The following is a 19,289-nucleotide window of genomic DNA, read 5'->3' as shown; positions in this document are numbered from 1 at the left end:
TCGTAGTCTTACTATGAAGTGATTTTTGACCTTTTGCTTTCTCTCTTTGATGTTGCAGAAGAAATAATTTTCATTAGTTTCAAAATGGTGTTTCTGTCAAATCTTTTCTTTCATGTGTTTATGATGAACTGTTTTTTCCTGTTTTCCTATAGCAGATTCATATATTTTTGTATGTATATGAATATTTATCAGTATATGGTTGGGGGGTGGGACGACACACCAAACAATACATAAACTTAACTTTTACTAATGTAATTTTGATATAGCCTTCAGCATGTTTAGTTATTTGGACATGCAAATATATGACTATCTAATATCCACAGTCTTTGCTGAGATAACGTCGGATGCCATCAAATGAAGTTCTGCACAAGGAACATGGATAGAATATAACTCATATGGATTTTTGTTTCTGCTTGGGCTAGGGCTCCACCGATCCAAATCCAGTGGACTGCTTCTCCTTCCCATGTATCACCATATAGCCATCCAGTCAAAATCAAGAATACTCAGTAGTGAGTTCCTGTGTCCCTTCCGTTAGACCAGTATTTTCTTTTCTTCTGAAAATAACAGGCATGGGTACAGTAAAGCTCTTGAAGCAAGTAAAGCTCTTGAAACTCTTGACTGCTCTAGTAAACAGGAAAAGAAGGAGCTCCAGCTGTGGATCAGGGATGAATCAATTATCAGATGATGCCTTCTGTGCCGCTTGTTGCGTGGACCCCTTCATGCTCCTAGAGAAGAGGTCTCTTGAGTGCTTCAGCTCTGGGCAGACACTTCAGCTTCCACGAGATGCCCTTCTGACAACAAGTTCAGGTGCCAGGTATGATTGTATTAGGGGAGGCCTTTTTGTTCTGCTCACTTTGGACTCCTCTTTAATCCTTTTTTGAATTTGACCTTCCTCCAGATCAGAAAAGAAGTCCCCTCTCTCAAACTCAAGGTGCTTTTCTCCCCTTGTCCCTAGTGTTGTGTGGATCTCATACCAGTGCATTTGGCTTCTTTTACCATCATCTTCCCTCAAAAACTTTTAGTTCACCACAGTTCCTAGGATTCCCTCCTTCCTTCTGACTAAAGATGCCACTGGCTGAACAAGAGCTATATAAAATACATATTTCTTGATATGCTAATCACCATATTTGTTTAGATAACTAAATCCCAGAAGTTCAGCCCTTCTTTTTTCATTTACCCAGGGTCCTTTCCAGTTCCATTCAAAAGGGAAATACACTGACCAGACAGACAATTTGCTTTTGGGGTCTTTCACATCCTCCTTTAAGCTGTTTGTGTAACTTGGGGATGTCTATTTGGGGAGGACCGTGGGGGACCCAAAGCCTACCAGAAAAGTACATTTGGCTCGACTATGAAAAGTGACTGTAAAAAATGTCATATACCTACACAGTAGATCTGCTTCCTCTGTGTATTCAAAGTTGTATCTGCTGACATGGGTGAGAAAAACACACTTTTACTGTTTTTTTACAGCCATTAGCCTTGTCATTAACACACCTATTCCTTCTTTTGCAAAGACTCTAAGATCCCAGGCCGAGTCTGTAAACTGAGTATATTGGATTAAGAAATTGAGTGATCATAAACAGGAAAAACCCTTATGCCATTTTTAAGATTCACTTTTCAGAGCAAACCCACCTTAAAACCATTCAGGCAATCATGCAGGAATCCTGGGAAAAGTTTCACATTACACCCTGCCTAAGTTGTCAGCAGTCTAAATTTGGCTGGAACTGTCCTAAATTTTACAATCCTGTCCTGGGTGTTTCTGGCAACTAGGCTTTGATCTAGTGCCCATTGAAGGGAATGGAAAGACTCTTCTTAACATTAGTGAGAGTTTGATTAGGACTTTATCAAACAAAGAAGGAGTTTGTCCATCCATAAACTCTCATCTGGACAAAGGGAGTTACTTTAGAGTATGTTAAAAGTTGAATTTTCACCATCTATGAGACCCTCGGAACGCCAGCATGATGCTGAACACCCTCACGTTTCTTATAAACCCCTAGCCCCTAAGAAATATCTTCAGTTTTCACGGTTAAAACTGCTTTTCTGTGGGTCATTTGTACAGCCAGGGGAGTGGGAAGCTTCAAGCTCTATCCTGCAGCCATCTCAGCCTGGTTTTTCATCAAGTTAAGGCTCAAGCTTGTTTCTCAGTTTCTTCCCCAGATGGTTTTCTCTCTTTCTACTTGCCCCAAGAATTCTCTCTCAACATAATTTGTCTAACACCTTGAAATGAGAAATTAAAGCACCATCTCAATCCTGCTATAAAGAGGACTCTTTATATCTATCTAAAAGAAATCTGGAAAGTAGGAATTCGGATCAATGGTTTATTATTTTTTACTCCCAAGAAAGGCTTATTAACCTCATAAGACTTCCAAGTTCACTGAGTAAGACGTTGCATTAAGGAAGTTTACCCTTCCTGGAGAAAGAGGCCCTGCCTTCAGTGAAGTGTTATTTTGTAAGAGCTGTCTGCTTCTTGAGTTGAAATGGATTGTTTCCTCTTCAGAATTGTAGAAAGCAGCAACCATGTGTGCCTTACCTTTACAATTACAGGCTTGTGGCTGCCTTTTCAGATGCCTCCATTTGGAGACGCGGCCTGCATGCTGTACTTTAGTACAACTCAAAAAAATTTAGGTACTGACTGTGTTCTGGAACTGAGTGCTGCAGTTGAAGTTCCTCATGTCTGGACAGGCAGAAAGGAACATTGTAGAATGGTGATTTCTTATCTGATAATTTAATTTCTCCAAGACCACATATGCCAGCCCATTTGTTGCATGTTGTTTTCATTTTGCTGGTGGAACTGGGTATTGATTTTCTAAGATTTTGTTCTTCTGAAGACTATTTTGGTAGATTTTTAGTAGAATGACTTTCATTATTGCTTGGGAGGATTTAAGAGAGCAAATTTAGCCTCCTTTTAAAGAGGGAATGTCACACAAGCTTTTATTTTCTCCTGCTGGTATAGGAGGATTTATGCCATGGTTTTATCTCATATGGAAGAAAACTGGAGAAACCCAATTAGCAGATTTTAAAAAATACTGTTTACATAGTAATTAGTTCTGCTTGAATTTTTCTGCAGATTTATTTTTCACTACAATGAAACTTCAGATGACTACATTAAAAATAACTTGGCATGTATAAGTTTGTAATGGAGGTGTTTGCAAATGTGCTTGTTTGGAGAAGTACATAGCAGTCTGCAGTTTTTGTGGACTGTCCTGTTTTATAAAGAGAATTATTGGAAATGTATGTCTGAAGTCCTGTTTGATAACTGAAATAACCCGAGGTTGACTGACTGCCTAATAAGCTTTGTGACTAAATGATAAAATTGGGCAAAGAGTAATTTCAGTAATTTTGTGAATACAGTTCCTCTCTTCATCATTGTTCTCTAACAACTGAGATGATAGCCAGAGTCAACCTTCCCTAGAGCAACTAAAAATAAAGGGGAAAAGGACTCTTGATCATTTGCTATATAGCTATGGATTCTGTTTTGGGGCCTTATTAATTTCATATTTTGGGGGTTATTTTTAGCAATTCTTGAGTTTTATGTAGCAGTCCCAGAATCAGGGGATTTCTGTTTGTATAGATGTATATTATATACATTACCCATTACAATAGTATGTACTGTAATGAGTAATCTCTTTTTGATGTTCCCTAACGCACTTTAACATAGTACTATGTCAAACAGTACTGTGTTAAAGCACACTAGGGAACCCTTAGTGCGCACCAGTGGGATTTAGATGTATCAGTTAATGCACAACATGTCAGTTCACTTTAGAAATCACACCTTTGTAGTCCCCATTACTGCTCCATGTAGACAAGCCCTTTGATACAAGTAACCATATCAGGTGTTTTTCTGGTGTTCATTGAATAAACACAGATTTCCTCTTTATAAAAAATAAATTGGTATTTTATTGGTGTGTATCAGTTAAAACCTGAAATCAGGAGAGAGAGAGAGAGATCACTTCCTTTCTCTTAGTTACATATAAAAAACTCTGCTGGAATAATGAAGGATGGAATTCAGCTGTAGTGGTGATGAAGAGGTAAAGGTGCCTAGACTACAATAGGTAAAAAGCATTACAGAAAGCCCCTTGAGCTATTCATCACCTGTAAAAAGTCTTCCACCCACACAAATGACCAGGCATTTTACAAACTTTGATTATAATAGTTGCAAAACCTGGGATGAGGTCTTTAACTCAGGTCCAGAGGAACAGGTTTTCTCTACCAACGTAGATAGGAAATAGCATATGTTGTGCTGCACTGGTGAAGTTATAAGTATTCCAATATATTTGTAACCAGCTGTGCCTACACTAGCATTTTTAGGGAAATCTCCTCCTGTTGCACCAGCAGCAGCTATCATAGAAAACAACTACAAACATTTTTACCATCATGTCATACAGACCTGCTCTGACCAGAGCTTCACGACACAGTTAAACACGTTAAACACGTATGTTAAACACGTATGTCCTGGCAACAGTAGCCCATAGCAACTCCTGCAGGAGTTGCAGGGCAGTGCAGTGTTGGAAGATTTACCAAAAAATGTGCATATAGGCGAGGTACTAAAGCCTTGGTTACCCTTCCATTACAATCCAGTGAGGGAGCCCTTTGTCACAGACATGGTTCTAACTTGTAGTGTAAACTGGACCTTAATTGTGTTTGTAACCAAGCTAAAAGCCTACTGGGAAATGTAATTAAATTGTAGAAAGGAGCAGAGAAGAACCTAATCTCTTTGTAAAAAGAAAAGGAGTACTTATGGCACCTTAGAGACTAACAAATTTATTAGAGCATAAGCTTTCATGAGCTACAGCTCACTTCATCGGATGCATACAATGGAAAATATAGTGGGGAGATTTTATATACACAGAGAACATAAAACAATGGGTGTTACAGACTGTAACAAGAGTGACCAGGAAAGGTGAGCTATTACCAGCAGGAGACCTACATGCCTCCAGGTTTCATCCAGACCACACCACACGATCCATTGTCTACAGCCAAGCTCTACAATACAACCACATTTGCTCCAACCCCTCGGACAGAGACAAACGCCTACAAGATCTCTATCAAGCATTCTTACAACTACAGTACCCACCTGCTGAAGTGAAGAAACAGATTGACAGAGCCAGAAGAGTACCCAGAAGTTACCTGCTACAGAACAGGCCCAACAAAGAAAATAACAGAATGCCACTAGCCATGACCTTCAGCTCCCAACTAAAACCTCTCCAATGCATCATCAAGGATCTACAATCTATCCTGATGGACGACCAATCACTCTCACAGATCTTGGGAGACAGGCCAGTCCTTGCTTACAGACAGCCCCCCAACCTGAAGCAAATACTCACCAGCAACCACACACCACACAACAAAAACACTAACCCAGGAACCTATTCTTGCAACATAGCACATTGCCAACATATCTATTCAGGGAACACCATCAAAGGGCCTAATCACATCAGCCACTCTATCAGAGGCTCATTCACCTGCTCATCTACCAGTGTGATATATGCCATTGTCAAAGTTTGACTCAGACTCACAATTTATCAGACCACTCTGTTTTATTAGCAAAGCTGCTCTGCTAATACATTTAGAAGTGAGCCCCCCGAGTGGGGCTTGTGTCTTTTAATTTATACAGTTTTTTGGAGAACAAGTTACAGAGAAGTTACAGACAAAAGAAGAAAAAGATTTTAGTCACCACCCTTCGAGATCCCTGAGACCAGTCACGTATCTTCAATTACCTGCCACCCTTAACAATCTCCTTTAACAGCTTCCAGTTAACTTAACTAATTGCCCTTCACACCTTCCATTCTGATGCCTGCTTCTTAGACGTGCTGGCTCTATCTTTAATTGCTTCTCCATTCAAAAGCTAACTGTCCCTACGTGTGCTCCCTCAGATACTTTGTAACATGTTTTGGCATGCCCTCTCATATACAATGTATCCAGCATGTCCCCTTATACAATGTTATACTTATACAATGTTATACTTCCACACCATCATGTGCCAGCAATGCCCCTCTGCCATGTACATTGGCCAAACTGGACGGTCTCTATGTAAAAGAATAAATGGATACAAATCAGACATCAAGAATTGTAATATTCAAAAACCAGTCGGAGAACACTTCAGTCTCTTTGTTCACTCGATTACAGACCTAAAAGTGGCAATTCTTCAACAAAAAATCTTCAAAACCAGACTCCAACGAGAGACTGCTGAATTGGAATTAATTTGCAAACTGGATACAATTAACTTAGGCTTGAATAAAGACTGGGAATGGATGGGTCATTACACAAAGTAAAACTATTTCCCCTTGTTTATTTCCCCTCCTACTGTTCTTGTAAAGTGCTGGAAATGGCCCACCTTGATTATCACTACAAAAGGTCCCATCCACACACACACACACACACCCTGCTCACCTTTCCTGGCCGCCGCCGGCCGCATGGCCTTTCATAAAGCTGTTGTGATTAAATGAAGCAGGGGAGGTAGCTCTCTTTTCTGGACACCCAGACAGTTAGCTATAACATCCCTTTTAATAGCTGGTCTCTACTTGCTTTACCTGTAAAGGGATAAAAAGTCTCACTGTGATGCACAGGTAAAAGGAAGTGGGCGCTTTCCTGTCTAGAACCTTTTAAAATGTGGGAAAAACTCTCCCTTTGTTTGTCTGTTCTCCCAGCTGGAGAGGGAAACCCCAGATATGTAAGTGGACCAGGAAATGTGTAGGAAGACGCAATTCGATTTTTCTCTTTTTATTTCTTTTTGGCTTGTTGAGTCCTCTGTGCGAACCCCAGGTGCTTTTGTTTTGCTTGTAACATTAAAGCTGGACAAGGTAGGCGATGATACAGAGGCCTTCTTAGAAAATTTTGAAAGGGCCTGCCTTGGGTACAACATCCCTGCAGAGCAGTATATAGTGGAGCTGAGGCCACAACTCAATGGACCCCTAGCAGAGGTGGCAGTTGAAATGCCTAAAGAACACATGAACGAGTCTGAACGTTTTAAAAGGCCAGAACTGGGATGGGGCTGATCCCCGAGCATGCCCATCAGTGGTTCAGAGCCCTAAGGTGGAAACCAGATGTCACATTTCCCCAACACGCCTACCAGATTGTAAAAAATTGGGATGCCTAGATATCGGGAGCAAGTGTTAAGTCTCTGGAAGATCTGTCTCTCCTCATGCAAATGGAGCACGTCTTAGAGGGTGTTCCTGAGGAAATAGAAAGGTACATCCTAGGTGGGCAACCCAAAACTGTAATCGAGGCTGGGCAGATGGGAACCAAATGCATGGGAGTGGCGGAGAAGAAGGAAGCTAGTAGCAGTCAGTGGGGATACCAGAAGGGGGAACCCAAGATGACACCCCACCATCAGGGTCAGCCCAAGACCCCACCTCTCAAGGAGGAGCCCTCCACACAGCCAGGGAGACCCCCAAATGCCGTCTTGTCCTATCACCCTATTCTCCAACCATCCACCTCACCCCAGCCCACAGTCAGCTGGGTGATGCTTTAAATGTAATGAGCTGGGGCATATGAAGGCCAACTGCCCCAAGAGCACCAGCTGACTGCAACTCATCACCCTGGGGTCCCACCGAGAGCCTTCAGGTCCAGATGCTTCGCAAATACCCCCAGAGCAAAGGGGAACTGTGAGTGTGGGTGGGAGGAAGGTTACTGCATGGAGAGACACTGGAGCACAGGTGTCAGCTATCCACCAATCCCTGGAGGACCCCAAATTCATTGACCCAGAGGCTCAAGTGACGGTGCAACCCTTTAAGGCCAACTGTTTTAACTTGCCTTCAGCCAGGTTGCCTGTCCAGTACAAGGGCTGGTCAGGAATATGTATTTTTGTGAAAGTGACCACAAATGACAGTACACAGCCCCGTTAACTCATGGTGGATCCACATACATACAGGCTTTTCATGATACATTAATTTAAAGATATAATTTAATAAGATCATCCATACTTCAGAAGTGGTTGATCAGTGTAAAGTGTAAATCGGTGGTGGCACATGGAGGACCTGATGGTGGTCTTCAGCGAACTGGCAGATCCCACATTCCCAGGACTGAAATTACTATAAATGCATTCCTAGTACTACTTTTATTTGTAAGCATTTGCTGTACCTACCACAAAGGTGTTGCCTGATCTCGAATGGGAGGGGAAATGGTCCATAGAACAATTTTGGTAAGATTAGGCCCACATCATGAACTGTTTGAGAACCCTGGAGATAAAGATGAGCAACAGCTTCTGCAGTGGCACCAGCTGTTGATTGTGAAGGTACAGAGGCTCCTAATTTCGGTTGCATTGGAAAAGGGATTTCCAGTTGGGAATATGTTCCCGTTTTCCCCCTAAAGGCCGATTGACAATCATGGTGAGAATTCACACACAATTTGTTTTTATACTATTTGAACATTTAATGTAGTGGCTGTTTGACTTCTTTTACAAACTTTTAAATAAGAACTCTCTGGATTTAGTGTCTGGCTTAAATCTGTCCTAGGCAGTGCTTGAGTAGCAGCTCTTCAGAATACCATCTACATACCAAGATTTGGTGGAGAGGTAGGTCCTCACTAGGTCTGGTCTAATGCCTAGTTTTGTTTTGTTTTTGTTATTCAAATACTTTTTAATTATTGGGTTTAGGGTAATTTTTAGTCTTTATTCACATGACAACTGAAATTTTGACGCACGGTGCTCATAAAACTGGTGGTTGGTGGAACATGCAGTCCATGAGCACACAAGCCTGATTTTGGGGCAGTAGGGGGAGGGCAAAAGGGGTAGCCCCAGGTGCTTACAAACCTTAGCAGGAGGGATTGGATACACGCAAGCTTGATTGATGTCCTTTGTGAGGCAAGTGTACCCAAGTGTGACTGATGGAGGGGGTAAATTAGGCCCACAAAGTGTGAAAGGTGGTGGATAGGGAGACTGAGTATATGGAAACCTGACTAATTGGGAAGAAGTTCACATGCACATCTCATTAGTGAGAGGGAGTGGCAAGCAAGTTTGTATCGTGACAGCCTGAAGTCTTCCCCTTGGAATGCCAATCTCTCTATCACCCCATTAATTGCCCCTTACCAAACCAGCCTGTTTCATCACAATGAGTTACTGCACCATACACCCACAGCTACAAGTGCTGGGGAAAAAATAATCTAGGAATGGGCAGAAATACAAAAGCCTTTCATCTGTTTCATATGTGGATGAAAGGCAAATTGAACTAGGCAATAACTGTCAGCAACTAGTCATGGAAATGTGTACTTTATTATTACAGTTTACCCATAAAGAATGCTTGGTTTGCACATGAGTTTAAGCAAAAGCACAAAAAGAATCAATTTGTGTACTTAGAGTTTAAGACTGACTCAACATCATGGTGAATAAGGTGGTGGCAATGGGTCGGCGGAGATTTTGTCATATGCTGGTGGAGCATCAGGTACCTGTGGGAATGAAAAATGTGGTGAAGATGCTAAGTAGAGTGAATGCATTGAAGGACAAGCAAACCACACTAAAGCTGAAATAGTATCATCTTCTAGCCGGCTTTGTATTCCTCTTAAAGAATTTTACATCGGTTTACTTGTTTGTCCTTAAATAATACTGTAGTTCAGAACAGCTGAAACAACTGATTGTGAATTTATTTTAAAAAAAAATTAAGCATTGCTTTTTGGTTGTGCATAAGATTGAGTTCATTTTGTGATGAGACATTTGTCCATGCAGCTGCTATCAAAGAACAAATGTTCAGTACTTTAAGGATAGGCTTTTTCGAGGGGGTGGGGGAGGGAGATGTTGTTGATATTTCAGGTAGTTTATAATAAAACATTACAGTGTCTTGGCAGATGTAAGTACATATCTTATTACAAAATTAACAATATTTAGCAGCATATTTATTGCATATTGACCATAAATTATTTCATTACCCTTTCTCCTTTCTTCAAATTAATTACACACCATCATAACTCAATATATTTAACTCTTCATATTCACTTTCTGGAAGTTGAACTATTTTGGGGGGATGGGCATTCATTGGTTACAATAATGCATCTTTCTGTTCTGATTGATGCTGAGGACCCCAATTAGTGCTATGGTAAATAGCTAGTATGTGGATTTTGGTACTGCGTGTCAGAAGCACATAAACAATCAATATCCGATTATGGAATCCCACACACCGTAAAATTGGTAGAGCTGTTGACATGAAGACCCTGCTATTGCAGGATATTGCAGCATATAACTATTTTATTACAGCTAGTAGATCAAATAGGAATGATCATGTTGCAACTAAATCAAAGTAGCATAAAGTCGAGGAGGAAGAAGAGAATTCTTTTTAAGACAAGCTATTAATATTAGATTTCACAAATCACTTTCACTACAAGAATTACATGAGAGTACTTTTCTTAACAGATTGGGTCAACATGTGGAAGATGCAGACCCAGCTTAGATAATGCAAATCCAGAAAAGAAGCCATCGACCAGAGGTAAAAGTGCGTCATTACTACTTCACCAGCAGTCATCTCAGCAACTAACTGCAGCATTCACTAAACGTTGTAAGTAAATGAAACCTGGGACTTCACCTTACCACAGAGTTAAAGTTGCTGTACTCCTGTAAAAGTGCTTTGCAATCCAGTGGGGCATCTTCACCTGCCACTCTTCTGATAGTGCCAGCATGCAAGCTTTTACTCTGATAGACAGTAAGGAAAGGTGAGAGAGTGACAGAAAAAGAAACCTTGAGTATGACTATAAATGTATCACTTAAAGTGTGAAAGTCAATAAGAATGGGGACATAATGCCAGCAGGCATTGTGCAAGCTTTGTTACTCTGTCACTGCTAATGCAATCCATGATCTCTCTTTAGAGACGTCCAATCATGGGATGATCAAAAATGAGGACAAAGATGTACTAACTTGTTGCTATTGGATCCTGTTCTCCCCCAGCTGCTATGCCTCTCTCTGATGTCCCCTACTTTTAAAAATCATTCGTTCCTACATAAGAATGGCCATACTACCGACAGTGGCCAATGCCAGGTGCCCCAGAGGGAGTGAACCTAACAGGTAATGATCAAGTGATCTCTCTTCTGCCATCCGTCTCCACCTCTGACAAACAGAGGCTAGGGACACCATTCCTTACCCATCCTGGCTAATAGCCATTAATAGACTTAACCTCCATGAATTTATCCAGTTCTCTATTAAACCCTTTTAGAGTCCTAGCCTTCACAACCTTTTCAGGCAAGGAGTTCCACAGGTTGACTGTGCGCTGAGTGAAGAACTTCCTTTTATTTGTTTTAAGCCTCCTGCCCATTAATTTCGTTTGGTGGCCCCTAGTTCTTATATTATGGGAACAAGTAAATAACTTGTCCTTATTCACTCATGATTTTATATACCTCTATCATATCCCCCCTTAGTCTCCTCTTTTCCAAGCTGAAAAGTCCTAGCCTCTTTAATCTCTCCTCATATGGGACCCGTTCCAAACCCCTAATAATTTTAGTTACCCTTTTCTGAACCTTTTCTAATGCCAGTAGATCTTTTTTGAGATGAGGGGACCACATCAGTACGCAGTATTCAAGATGTGGGCGTACCATGGATTTATATAAGGGCAATAAGATATTCTGCATCTTATTCTCTATCCCTTTTTTAATGAATCCTAATATCCCGTTTGCTTTTTTGACTGCTGTTGCACACTGCGTGCACGTCTTCAGAGAACTATCCACGATGACTCCAAGATCTTTCTCCTGATTAGTTGTAGCTAAATTAGCTCCCATCATATTGTATGTATAATTGGGGTTATTTTTTCCAATGTGCATTACTTTACATTTATCCACATGAAATTTCATTTGCCATTTTGTTGCCCAATCACTTAGTTTTGTGAGATCTTTTTTGAAGTTCTTCAGTCTGCTTTGGTCTTAACTATCTTGAGCAGTTTAGTATCATCTGCAAACTTTGTCACCTCACTGTTTACCCCTTTCTACAGATCGTTTATGAACAAGTAGAATAGGATTGGTCCTAGGACCAACCCCGGGGGAACACCACTAGTTATCCCTCTCCATTCTAAAAATGTACCATTTATTCCTACCCTTTGTTCCCTGTCTTTTAACCAGTTCCCAATCCATGAAAGGATCTTCCCTCTTATCCCATGACAACTTAATTTACATAAGAGCCTTTGGTGAGGGACCTTGTCAAGGCTTTCTGGAAATCTAAGTGCACTATGTCCACTGGATCCCCCTTGTCCACATGTTTGTTGACCCCCCCTCAAAGAACTCTAATAGTAAGACACTATCTCCCTTTACAGAAACCATATTGACTTTTGCGGAACAATTTTATGTTCTTCTATGTGTCTGACAATTTTATTTTTTACTATTGTTTCAGCTAATTTGCCCGGTACTGACGTTAGACTTACCAGTCTGTAATTGCCAGGATCACCTCTAGAGCCCTTCTTAAATATTGGCGTTACATTAGCTATCTTCCAGTCATTGGGTACAGTAGCTGATTTAAAGGACAGGTTACAAACCATAGTTAATAGTTTCACAATTTCACATTTGAGTTCTTTCAGAAGTCTTGGGTGAATGCCATCTGGTCCCAGTGACTTGTAGCTGCTAAGTTTCTCAATTAATTCCAAAACCTCCTCTCGTGTCACTTCAGTCTGTGACAATTCCTCAGATTTGTCACCTACAAAAGACAGCTCAGGTTTGGGAATCTCCCTAACATCCTCAGCCGTGAAGACTGAAGCAAAGAATTCATTTAGTTTCTCTGCGATTACTTTATCGTCTTTAAGTGCTCCTTTTGTATCTCGATCGTCCAGGGGCCCCACTGATTGTTTAGCAGGCTTCCTGCTTCTGATGTACTTAAAAAAACATTTTATTACCTTTGAGATTTGTCTAGCTGTTCTTCAAACTCCTTTTTCGCTTTTCTTATTACATTTTTACATTTAATTTGGCAGTGTTTATGCTCCTTTCTATTTACCTCACTAGGATTTGACTTTCACTTTTTAAAAGATGCCTTTTTATCTCTCACTGCTTCTTTTACATGGTTGTTAAGCCACGGTGGCTCTTTTTTAGTTCTTTTACTGTTTTTTTTTTAATTTGGGATATACATTTAAGTTGAGCCTCTATTATGGTGTCTTTGAAAAGTGTCCATGCAGCTTGCAGGGATTTCACTCTAGTCACTGTACCTTTTAATTTCTGTTTACCTAACCTTCTCTCTGAAATTAAATATTGGGCTGCTGAGGTTTTCTTCCCACCACAGGAATGTTAAATGTTATTATATTATGGTCACTATTTCCAAGCGATCCTGTTAGTTACCTCTTGGACCACATACTGCACTCAACTCAGGACTAGATTGAGAGTTGCCTCTCCCCTTGTGGGTTCCTGTACCAGCTGTTCCAAGAAGCAGTCATTTAAAGAATCGAGAAAATTTGTCTCTGAATTTCATCTTGACCTGACTTGTACGCAGTCAATATGGGGATAATTGAAATCCCCCACTATTATTGAGTTCTTTCTTTTGATAGCCTCTCTAATCTCCCTTAGCATTTCATCATCACTATCACTGTCCTGGTCAGGTGGTCAATAATAGATCCCTATTGTTATATTCTTATTAGAGCATAGAATTACTATCCATAGAGATTCCGTGGAACATGTGGATTCATTTAAGATTTTTATTTCATTTGATTCTACATTTTTTCACATATAGTGCCCTTACCCCCCCCTTACCCCCCGGCACAGCCTGTTCTGTCCTTCCGATATATTTTGTACCCCAGAATGATTGTGTCCCATTGATTGTCCTCACTCCACCAGGTTTCTGTAATGCCTACTATATCAATATCCTCCTTTAACATGAGGCACTCTGGTTCACCCATCTTATTATTTAGATTTCTAGCATTTGTGTACAAGCACTTTGAAAACTTGTCACTGTTTATTTGTCTGCCTTTTTCTGATGTTTCAGATTCTTTATGTGAATGTTTCTTATCTGATCTGGCCCATACTTTATCCTCTTCCATCCTCTCCTCCTGACTAAAACCTAGAGAATCTCTATAATAGACTCTCCTGTAAGAGGGAAGTCTCTCCCCTCTCTTCTTCCTTTCCTATTTCAGTCCTGCATTGTCATTTCTTCTGTCCAGTTTCTCCCCCAACAAACAGCACAAACATCGTAATTATATTTTCATAATAACATTTTTAAAGGGGAGATTCAAAGGGAAAAATTACTTTGTGCATTTTCTGTGATGTATAAAGAGAGCCTGAAAAGTGTTTGTTTTTGGTTTTGGTTTCCGAAGGTGGGTTTTTAACCCTGTAGAAATTCAGGTCATGTGTATTTTGGAAGACACTATGCCCCATTCCAGGGGAGAGATAATAGGATTATTACCACAAGTAATGAAGTACAACTTCTAATTAATTGGGATGAGAGGAGATTTTTATTCAGATTGTACACAACCTATTTAAGTAAAATATTTTGGAGAAAAGCTCTCATTGTTAAAAATTCAAAATTACTGTCTGGCTCAGCTAAGAGAAGACAGAACTCCAAATATAGTATCTTTGCAATTCTTGGCAAGTACCTTTTTAGATCTTCTTTATACATAATCATGAAACCCACAAGAGTACAAATTCATTTTCCCCCTGTCAAGGTTCCTTCCCCACTCTGAACTCTAGGGTACAGATGTGGGGACCTGCATGAAAGACCCCCTAAGATTTTTCTTACCAGTTTAGGGTAAAAACTTCCCCAAGATACAAACTTTGCCTTGTCCTTGAACCCTATGCTGCCACCACCAAGCGTGTTAAACAAAGAACAGGGAAAGAGCCCACTTGGAGACGTCTTCCCCCAAAATATCCCCCCAAGCCCTACACCCCCTTTCCTGGGGAAGGCTTGATAAAAATCCTCACCAATTTGTACAGGTGACCACAGACCCAAACCCTTGGATCTTAAGAACAATGAAAAATCAATCAGGTTCTTAAAAAAGAATTTTAATTAAAGAAAAGGTAAAAGAATCACCTCTGTAAAATCAGGATGGTAAATACCTTACAGGGTAATCAGATTCAAAACATAGAGAATCCCTCTAGGCAGAACCTTAAGTTACAAAAAGACACAAAAACAGGAATATACATTCCACCCAGCACAGCGTATTTTACCAGCCATTAAACAAAAGGAAATCTAACGCATTTCTAGCTAGATTACTTACTAACTTTACAGAAGTTCTGAGTCTGCATTCCTGATCTGTTCCCAGCAAAAGCATCACACAGACAGACCCTTTGTTTCCCCACCTCCAGCTTTGAAAGTATCTTGTCTCCTCATTTGTCATTTTGGTCAGGTGCCAGCGAGGTTCTTAGCTTCTTAACCCTTTACAGGTGAAAAGGTTTTGCCTCTGGCCAGGAGGGATTTTATAGCACTGTATACAGAAAGGTGGTTACCCTTCCCTTTATTTTTATGACACCCCCTTTGCAGGTTACCTTTTACATGTACATGTGCACTGTGGTGTCTGTTTAACCACTATATTAAACACATAAGCTTGTAACTGTAACCCTTGTCCTTCTCTTCCCTACCCCCACTCCATTTGTTATTTAGGCCTGGTCTACACATGGGGGTGGGGATCAATCTAAATTACGCAACTTCAGCTATGTGAATAACGTAGCTGAAGTTGACGTAGTTAGGTCTACTTACCATGGTGTCTTCACTGTGGTTAGTTGATGGCTGACACTCTCCCGTTGACTCTGCCTGTGCCTCTCACCCTGGTGGAGTATCCTAGTCAACAGGAGAGCGCTCGGTGGTCGATTATTGCATCTAGACTAGATGCAATAAATCGACCCCTGGCCCCCCCGCTGGATCGATCACTGGATCGATCCAGTGGGTAATGTAGACAAGCCCTTAGTCTCTCCCTCTAAGCCAAATCAAAGACTTAGATGAAAACTATTAAAGTGCTTAGCAGACTGGGGGTGTTCAATATATATTAGTGGCAGGATGATATAATTGAAAACGTACTGGACTGAAAGTCTGCAGGACAGGGTTTTACATCTGGCTCTGCCACTGATCTGCTGTGTGGATATTTTTTTTAATTTTTTTTTTTTTTGGACAAGTCACTTCACTTCCCTGTGTCTTAGTTTCCTCTCCCCCGTCCTTTGTCTTATTTTAAAAGCTCTCATATTATGTGTTTGTACAGTGCCTCGGTCAATAGTGCCCTGATCTTGGTTGTGTCCCCTAGGCACTACTGTAATAATAATGATGTTATACCAGAATATGAGTTGCCACACTTACCCGGAGGTTTTTATAGCCACATCGCCTTTTGTGATACCAGCAGCCAATGATCAGTAAAACTGCAAGAACCACAACAAGGATTCCAATACCTGCAGCCCTGTTGCAAAAGAAAAACTAGATGAATTTTTCCATAAGTGAGTGTATTTAGCACAAGTGTTTACAGCATTCAAATTTATCAGCAATTTCAAGAGGCTTCTATGAGAACACAAATGAACTATACTGTGCCTTTTAAAAAATAAAACTATTAATATGTTGAGCTCTTGAACCACCGGGCAGTGAGTAATCCTGCAGTGGTTCGATGATATACAGAGTATGAAGCATCACATGGCGAACATCAAAGATAAAAATAGCTATTGAACAGCAGCCTCACCTGCTGGACACTGTACAGCCTGCCCGCTGAATGAGACTTCCACTCATTTGTGGGACTTTTGGACCTTCAGAATTTCATGTTAAACAACTTTTTTGAGGACTAGAGAACCATAGAAAAAGAATTGGCCAAAACCTTTCTGCAAAATTTGACAAAACATTTGTTCTTAGCTTCAACTCACTCCAGTTGGCAGCTACAGATTCTTGTCTAAGTCTCTAATTCCTGCCAACCTCCCCATTGTAACTGACCTAGCTAAAGTCCTTGCCAAAAGCTTGACTGTTTCAACAACTGGGAAAATGCAATCATTGCCTCAAATATTGGTCTCCAAAGAACCACCACTTATAGAACGCACCCCAATCCCTGAAAAAAGCATTCCCATAATGGGAAAGCTATGTAAGCAATGAAATGCCTCACTTGTGGAGACACACCCCATTTTTATTAGTTGAATCTCTTCAGGCAAAGAACACTGGGACCTCTGTCCAACATCTACCATGTTATAGCAAATGCCAGAGACACAAGGATTACTGGGTTTATAAATCATTACCCAACTTCGGAAAAGAGGTAAGAAGACTGTAAACTGTGCACAGACAATTTCCTAACTTGTGTCATGTTCCATGACACACTAAGCACAAGAACTGTGTGGTTAGAGGGTGGGAATTTTGAGTTACATTGTGTTTGGGGACCATGGGCTTAACAGTATATGTAGACATACATCTGTCTTTTCCCATTCTATGAAAGGGATTCAAGACGGTTAGGATTCTAGTACCATTTAAAGAAGCCAGGAGACAAAAGAATTGTGAGATTTTATTCATCTTTATAAGGCCTTGTTACTTTCCCTGAACACAGAAATTCTGATTAATTTATCTTGGGTTCTGTTTTCTTTGTTGCAACCTGGAAGAAAAATCCTACTTTGTAAAATTCTGTTCCCAGGATAGAGGAAAACCTCTCAGTTGAGTAATTTATAAATGGGCTTTCAGAGAATGCCACATCTGAATTTGAATGCAATTCTTTTCACTAGCTTTGAAGCTGTCATGGGTTTTGTTTTATACTTACTCTTGTGCTGCAAGGTAAGTATATCGCTTCCCTCTGCTGAAGATGCCATCTGTTTGGTGGTCTCCTTTGGGCATTTTGTAAGACTGGTTTCGGTCACACCTACAAGGACAAGAGTAATCCATTACAATACTCCTAAGACATAATACATTATCACCATTTCCATTATCAGAAGAAAGAGAGTTTGGGTTTCTTTTAAATATTTTTAATAAAAGGTAGATCCATTTACACACAAGGCTGTGGTAACTTAATAAGAACAAAACACATTGGATCAAATTCAGCTGTCAATTACACTGCCATGACTTTGGGTTTGCATCAGTATAACCCCACCAACTTTAGTGGAGCTACTCTGGGTTTGCACAGTGCCTGAAAGAAGGATTTGGCTTGTTCTCTTTAGATGTTTACAGGTTTCTGACATAAAATTTCTCAAGAATGAGAATGGGTTTCCCTTTCAACCCAAGGTAAAGCCGCTGTATTTTGAAACCAGCCCTGAAGACAATGTAGGAGGAGACTTCTGTTCTTTAGACCACTCATACATTTTTTGTTTGTTGTAAATTCATGACCAAATGATCGGTTCTTAAGAAAGCCATTTAGAGAACAGGAATAATTTGTTAATAATGCACTTTATCTAGGGTGAGGTAGGGGAGAAGTAGATGAAAGAGAAGGTGAATATTTTACTTACAGTGTTTGTTTCTATTCCCTTTAAACAACCAAAGCCAGATACTTAGGCCGGTCTACACTAGGAAATAAGGTCGGTATAATTAGGTCACTCTAGGAGGTGAAAAATCCAGACCACAAGTGACACAGTTAAACCTACCAAACCCCCGGTTTAGACAGCACTAGGCGGATGGAATAATTTTCCTGTTGACCCAGCCTGCCTGTAGAGGAGATGGATTACCTTTCCTGGCAGGAGAACCCCTCCTGTCAGCATAGGTAGTGTCTTCCCTGGAGTGCTGCAGACACTGCAGTGGTCTATGTCTAGATAAACCCCTTAGCTAGCATAAATTGGCACAGCTCCATTGATTTGGAGAGAGCTGCACCAATTTATATTTGCTATCTGTGCATGCTTAATTGCCATTAGTTTAGGTTCCTGAGGGAAATTAACCATCCAAATCTGATCAGACAGAACAGTTCAAATCTAATTTATCTGACACAACCATAGAAAAAGACATAAGTAAATACATTGGTCTCAGTTAAATAGCAGAAGAGCAAATTCTACTGTATATTCCCAAATAATCTATCACCAAATTCAATTAAGACAAAATGACCCTTTTAGAAATAGATCAGACCGAATTAAATGACTTTTTCAGAGAGTTCAGAATGAGCCAGTAAACTCTTCTGAAACTTAGTTTTAAATAAACGGGGAAATTCTAGCAGAATACAAAGCATGCAAGCCTCACCTTCTTTGCAGATCCACACTCTCTGCCTGCTCGGTGGACGCATAGGCAGCTTTTTTCTCTAGCACTTAATCTTTTTTTCTTTTTTTTTGGTCTCTACACTCATGACTATCACGAGTTTAAATTCCAAATGGTGCAGCCTTTGATTTCTTTAATTAGCATGAAAGAGGCCAAGCAGAGAGACAGCTTTTTCCCTTTCTTCTTCTCTCTCCCCGCCCCCCCGCCCATCTTTTTCGGTAAACAGCTACAAGATCTATTACTTTTCCATGCTCTCCCATACACTGCATAGGGCTGGGCCACACACAGGTTTTGC

General features: G+C 40.5%; 1 protein-coding gene across 1 annotated transcript; it reads right to left on the bottom strand.

Annotated features, from left to right (window-relative positions):
* Nucleotides 1-9,204: 9,204 nt before the first annotated feature.
* On the bottom strand, nucleotides 9,205-19,012 carry MLANA (melan-A). Its single transcript, XM_073345293.1, has 5 exons — nucleotides 18,980-19,012; nucleotides 17,583-17,681; nucleotides 16,163-16,259; nucleotides 10,511-10,612; nucleotides 9,205-9,378 (listed from the first exon to the last, which is right to left on the bottom strand). The coding sequence occupies exons 2-5, from the start codon at nucleotides 17,654-17,656 to the stop codon at nucleotides 9,310-9,312; spliced, it is 342 nt and encodes a 113-aa protein (XP_073201394.1). The 5' UTR covers nucleotides 17,657-17,681; nucleotides 18,980-19,012; the 3' UTR covers nucleotides 9,205-9,309.
* Between the last annotated feature and the right edge of the window lie 277 nt (nucleotides 19,013-19,289).

Source organism: Lepidochelys kempii, chromosome 5 (genome assembly GCF_965140285.1).
Source record: "Lepidochelys kempii isolate rLepKem1 chromosome 5, rLepKem1.hap1, whole genome shotgun sequence".
In the NCBI taxonomy this organism is placed as follows: domain Eukaryota; kingdom Metazoa; phylum Chordata; order Testudines; family Cheloniidae; genus Lepidochelys; species Lepidochelys kempii.
This window is presented reverse-complemented; position numbering and strand designations above follow the sequence as displayed.

Excerpts from the sequence above, each read along its gene's own strand:
- MLANA (XM_073345293.1), bottom strand. The coding sequence starts at position 17,656 with ATGCCCAAAGGAGACCACCAAACAGATGGCATCTTCAGCAGAGGGAAG. Across the intron at positions 16,260-17,582 it reads ACTTACCTTGCAGCACAAGA|GGCTGCAGGTATTGGAATCC; the intron begins GTAAGTATAAAA and ends CTTTTGCAACAG. Across the intron at positions 10,613-16,162 it reads GTGGCTATAAAAACCTCCGG|AGTAAAAGCTTGCATGCTGG; the intron begins GTAAGTGTGGCA and ends ACTGTCTATCAG.